The 5,146-nt window shown below is 40.8% G+C and overlaps 1 protein-coding gene across 1 annotated transcript; it reads right to left on the bottom strand.

Moving 5' to 3' along the window:
- Window positions 1-588: 588 nt before the first annotated feature.
- Window positions 589-4,060, bottom strand: LOC127531143 (zinc finger MYM-type protein 5-like). Its single transcript, XM_051939781.1, has 4 exons — window positions 3,840-4,060; window positions 3,417-3,494; window positions 3,149-3,253; window positions 589-2,994 (listed from the first exon to the last, which is right to left on the bottom strand). The coding sequence occupies exons 1-4, from the start codon at window positions 3,916-3,918 to the stop codon at window positions 1,994-1,996; spliced, it is 1,263 nt and encodes a 420-aa protein (XP_051795741.1). The 5' UTR covers window positions 3,919-4,060; the 3' UTR covers window positions 589-1,993.
- Between the last annotated feature and the right edge of the window lie 1,086 nt (window positions 4,061-5,146).

Raw genomic sequence — 5,146 nt, 5'->3', positions numbered from 1 at the left:
CCAACCCTAGCGGACGGCGTGATATTGCAAGTTTTTGACACTTCTGGGTGGGCTTCAATTTTGGAGCCAGATGCTACGTTCACTTTATATACAGTCTATGCAAACGACATTAGTAGGGCCAGTGGTGGGGCAAGGGTCCTTGGGGGCTCCTCGCAAGAAATTCATCGGGCCCCCACCCCATCCGTGCACATCGAAAAAATTTGTTTTTTTGCACACAATTTCTGGGACATTTGATACGTATACTGAAAAACTTTGAGAAACCCTAATCTAATAGAAGAGATTAGGGGTTCTCAAAGTGAGGTCCAGGGACCAACAGAAGTCCTTGAAAGCCCTGGCTTATCAATAATTGTTGTTGTAAATAATCTGACACCAACAAGATATTAAATATGAACTTTTGTTTATTACAAAAATACAAAATTGAATGCTGTCAAGAATAAAATGTAAAATAAGTTGATGTGCAAGTGAATAATAAATAAATAAATAAATAATGATAAATAAATAACAGAAAAAAAAAACAGAATAAGAAACAGAACCAAAAAAAAACTTGACATGGTTTTTCAAAACAGGATACCCACAGGTCCACTGGTCTAGAAATGATGCTTACGAAAATAATCTGACACCCACAAGACATATAAAATATGAACTTTTGTCAATTCCAAAATATACAATCTGAGTGGATGGTGCCAAGAATAAAATGTAAAATAAAATTGCAACAAAGTGAATGATAAATAAATAATGTACAAAAAATCAAAAACAGAAGGAAACAAAATCACCATGGCTTGTGCAAAACAGGGTACCCACAGGTCTGCTGTTCTAAAAATGATGCTTGAGAGCTTTAGCTTGTGCAAACGCCGTCACAAAGTCATCCAGATCCAAAGACCTTTGCACATTGTGCTCAATGGAAATGAGAGCAAGTCCAGTAAGTCTCTCCTGGGACATGGTTGCCCTGAGGTAGTTTTTTTTAATCAGTTTTAAAGCAGGGAAGCTTCTCTCACTAGAGGCAACAGTGATGGGTAGAGTGAGAAGCAGACGAAGAGCAATGCTGAGGTTTCCATAGAGATCCAGAAGCTGCTCCTTGTAGATGTAATCCAGCATCATTCTTGGACAGGAGGCTACAGCATCAGGGAAGGTATGTATTGCAGCTCTTATCTCCAGAACCAAATCCTCAGACTCTACATCCTGTAGTGTTTTCTCGAGGTTCTTGCAGTTGTCTGTGAGTTTGCCACTCTCATCACTCTCTCTCATGTTTTCTTTTGAGAACAAGAAACCATAAAGGCAGAAAACATCTTCGATTTTAGAAAATCGTTCAGTCAAGCTGGTGAGGGCTGTGTCCACCAGAGGCAGGAAAAACTCTCTTAAACTGCACATCTGGGGTGGACTGGGTTTCTTCTCTGCCCTCATACAGAAACTGCTTTGTTGTTTTTCGCTGTCTTTTTGCAGGAAATGTCTTGTCAATTTCAAGGCTCTCTGCTATCTTTGTAGCTTCAGTTTGAGTGGCAGCAAGTCCACTTTCTCTTGCATTCTCTAGATAGGTTCTCACTGCGCTTGTTATTGCTTTAAGTGTTTCAAGAGAAACACTGGGGCTCTGCAGAATCTTGCTGAACCGGTTGATCTGATACAAAATATCATACCAGGTTACAGTGCACAGTACAAATCTCCATGTCATTAGTCCAGCCTTTATGCTGCTTGCTGTGGACAATGTCTCAGAGTCCTTCTTCTGCACCGAGAGGGTTTGGAGGCCAGTGTTTGTATGAGCTCTGGCAGGTGGTAACGGACAACTTTCATGCTGTCAATCCTGGCTTCCCATCTGGTCACTGACAAGGATTTTACTGTTGCGTGCTTAACATGTTCCTGTAGAACTGCCCAGCGTTGCACAGAGGAGCCTACAGAAGATTTGGCGGCATCTGCTCCAACCACATTAAGAGTGTGACTGCTGCATGGGACACACAATGCCTTCACATTCAGTTGCAGTAATCTTGCTTGAACCCCTTGTTTATGTCCCATCATGTTGCTTCCATTGTCGTAAGACTGTCCACGGCAGTCTCTGATGTTCAACCAACTTTTCCAAAAGTGTCTCACACAGACCTCTTCCAGTGGTGTCTTGAAAAGCAACAAATCCGGGGAAATGTTCAGAGATCGATGCACCAACTGATGGCTCACATTTCACCACTCTCAAGACGATAGACAGTTGTTCGGTGTGGCTTGTGTCTGGAGTACAATCCATTATGACAGAGAAGTACTTTGCTCCTTTCACCTGTCTGGCTATCTCCTCACTGATTTTGCCTCCCACCAATGAAATTATTTCGTTTTGAATATCGTTGCTGAGGAAATGTACTTTTGTTTGTTTGGTTTGAATCCTTCTTACGTGTTCATTCATGAAGGGATCAAACTGGGCCATCAATTCCACCTGGGCTAGGAAATTGCCATTATGTGGATCATATAGAGCTTCTGTATGCCCTCTCAAACCCTGATTTCTTTCAGCTAAATGGCATATGATGGCAATGACTCTGTGTATTACACCTCTCCAGTGCTCTACCTCCAGATGCATCAAATCCTGGTTCATCTGATCAATGGCTGTTTTGGTTTTGAGCCTCCTGTTGAGTTCCTGCCAACTCATCATATTGGTATGATGTGTCTTTGAATGCTCCTGTTCCTTTAAATGACCAGCTATGTTTTTCCAATTCCTAAATCCCCCTTTGGTAAGTGAACTGTCCAGTTTTCCAAAAAGCTTGCATGCAAAGCAGAAGACTGAGTCTGTGCTGACTGAATACATAAGCCATCTTCGCTGTATTTTGTCACCATTTTTCATGGTCATATCGTAATATTCCTTTTTGAATCTACGTGGAGTTTTGTCTGTATTCTGGGAGAAAGCCATATCTTTCACCTGTATGGGTCCCCTTGTTACCAGTTGGCACAGTTTGGTATGGCTTAGGATGCTTGGCCATTGTGCAGGGTCCGCTGAGATCAACTCTTCACCTTCGGGTCTTGATGGAACTAATGACAAAAAAAGAGGGAAAAAAAACCAACAGGCCATATTTGTTATCAATAATCTTTAACTAGGATTGACTAATTACACCAATTCTTGTTGGAGTTATTATTATTGTCGTTGTTATATGTTCTCTATGGAAGTAAAAACTATTGAACTTACAGTCATCTGTATCCGCAGTTGAAATTGATGTTTGATCATCTGTTTGATCTTCCTGCGCAGGAGGTTGGCAAACTGCTGTGCTGCTGGAGGTGGATGTTGATGGAACTGAACCCAAAAAAGAACAACAGGGCATATAAGAATCTTTCAGGGCAGGCATATGATTATGTATATGCACAGTACTTTCTACTACTACAACTTTATGCTTCTGCCATGAAGAATGTTTAGAGGGCATAACATAGTATCAATTAATGTGGAATAATGAACTTACAGTTTTCATCATCAGGAATGGGAGGGGGAACATTATCCTTCCCTGGATTTTTTGGTCTTAAAAAAGTTAGTAATGATCCTGAGGAGAGATAAGAGTGAAACATATATTTATATAGATACAAGTTCAACATGTATTAAGAGCACGTATCATATGTACTGCCCAACACAAATTTCCCCCTCTCGACACTATCAAGTTTATCTCATCATTATGCAAAGCTTTTCATACAAGGTGTACTTTAGTATTATTATCATTATCTATTATTATTAGACTATCTGCCTCACTAGACTTTTTGTTATTTTCTGCTGGTTGAGACTGCTAGCTAGCTTCAGTGTTGTGTCATTCGTCATAGCTTAGTTGTTAGCTTATTAGCCCCTATGGAGTCTGTGACAACAGTCAGTAAGTAGATCATAACAATGCACTTACCACTGTCTTTCTTTCTTTTTTCCTCCTTTTCCTTCCTCTGCTTTTTCTTTTCTGCCCCACTGGGATAACTCCTCTTCATCGTGTCTCTCACAAGTGGGGAACTCGGTGGCCGATAAACAAAAAATACCTCGCAGCTCGCGCTGATTGATGCAGACAGCGCTGAAGGCAGATAGGGCCGTGCGGGGGGGCCTCCAAGGGGGTTTGCTACGTCGTTGTTTCATAATTGCATCGTAAATGCCCATTGTTGTCGTTTCTGTGCAGTGCATGCATTAGCACTTAGGGCACCCGGTCTCTCAGGGGCCCCCTAAAAGCTGGGGCCTCAGGCAAATGCCTGGTTTGCCTGTTGGCACGACCTGCCTCTGATTATTGCACACACCAATGGTAATGCATAGATTCTTTCACAAATGGAAATGTTGACATAAGTATTAAGATTACACAAATTATTGTCTATATTTCACAGATTTTATTTAAATACAATCTGTTCCATGGGAGACTCATTTTATTTCAATTAAAACTGTGCAATATAGATAATAATTTGTGTAATCTTAAGACTTATGTCAACATTTCCATTTGTGAAAGAATCTATGCATTACCATTGGTGTGTGCAATAATGTTATTTCTATAATCAGTACTTTTGTATATCTTGTATTATTTTGATCATTTTTTAATTTTTGAACTACTTTTCAAAATGTTGGCACTATCTTTGCATATGATATTGTAAAGGTACAGAACATTCATCACATCGTACAGAATAAAACAGTAGGACTAATCACAGCATAAAACGTTTCAAAATAAATCCAACATTATGAAAAGTTAAAAGTCTGATTATCTGTGAAGACTCATCAAAGCAACAAATCGTCAAAAAATCCTCTTAAAAACCTTTGAAACTTGATTTTTTAAGATAGTCTCCTCTGATGATAATCCTTGGAACATTTGGAAGCAGCATCACCTGAAAATAATTCAATTTCAGCTCATTTTAGGGATCTTCAAAAACCTGAAAACTCTGAAATCAGGCATGAAGTCTTCAGATCTGATACACACATATGCAGAAATACTGTGATTTTTTTTAAATTTATTTTTTTAGAGAGGTGAAAGGAAAGCTAGTCTATGCCACCAGGGGGCGGTGCGCCTAGACACCCGCTCCTGCCTACTGCCCTGTTGGCATAGCACCCGACCCCGATTTCCTGCCCGGTGGATGGTGGGCCCACTGGGCGGCGACCCCGTGTGACTTTTTCGGGCTGTGCCCGACCAAGCCCCACGGGGACCAAAGACTCGGCCACCAGGTGCTCTGTGACGAGCTCCCCTCC

Source organism: Acanthochromis polyacanthus, chromosome 19 (assembly GCF_021347895.1).
Source record: "Acanthochromis polyacanthus isolate Apoly-LR-REF ecotype Palm Island chromosome 19, KAUST_Apoly_ChrSc, whole genome shotgun sequence".
Lineage (NCBI taxonomy): Eukaryota > Metazoa > Chordata > Actinopteri > Pomacentridae > Acanthochromis > Acanthochromis polyacanthus.
Note: the sequence above shows the minus strand (reverse complement) of the source record. Positions and strands in the feature narration are given on the sequence as shown.

What these genes read in the sequence shown, in the direction of transcription:
- LOC127531143 (XM_051939781.1), bottom strand. Translation starts at nt 3,918, where the DNA reads ATGAAGAGGAGTTATCCCAGTGGGGCAGAAAAGAAAAAGCAGAGGAAG. An exon ending in AAAAAGAAAGAAAGACAGTG is followed by an intron (nt 3,495 to 3,839) that starts GTAAGTGCATTG and finishes ATCTCTCCTCAG; the next exon opens with GATCATTACTAACTTTTTTA. An exon ending in AACTGCGGATACAGATGACT is followed by an intron (nt 2,995 to 3,148) that starts GTAAGTTCAATA and finishes TTTTGTCATTAG; the next exon opens with TTCCATCAAGACCCGAAGGT.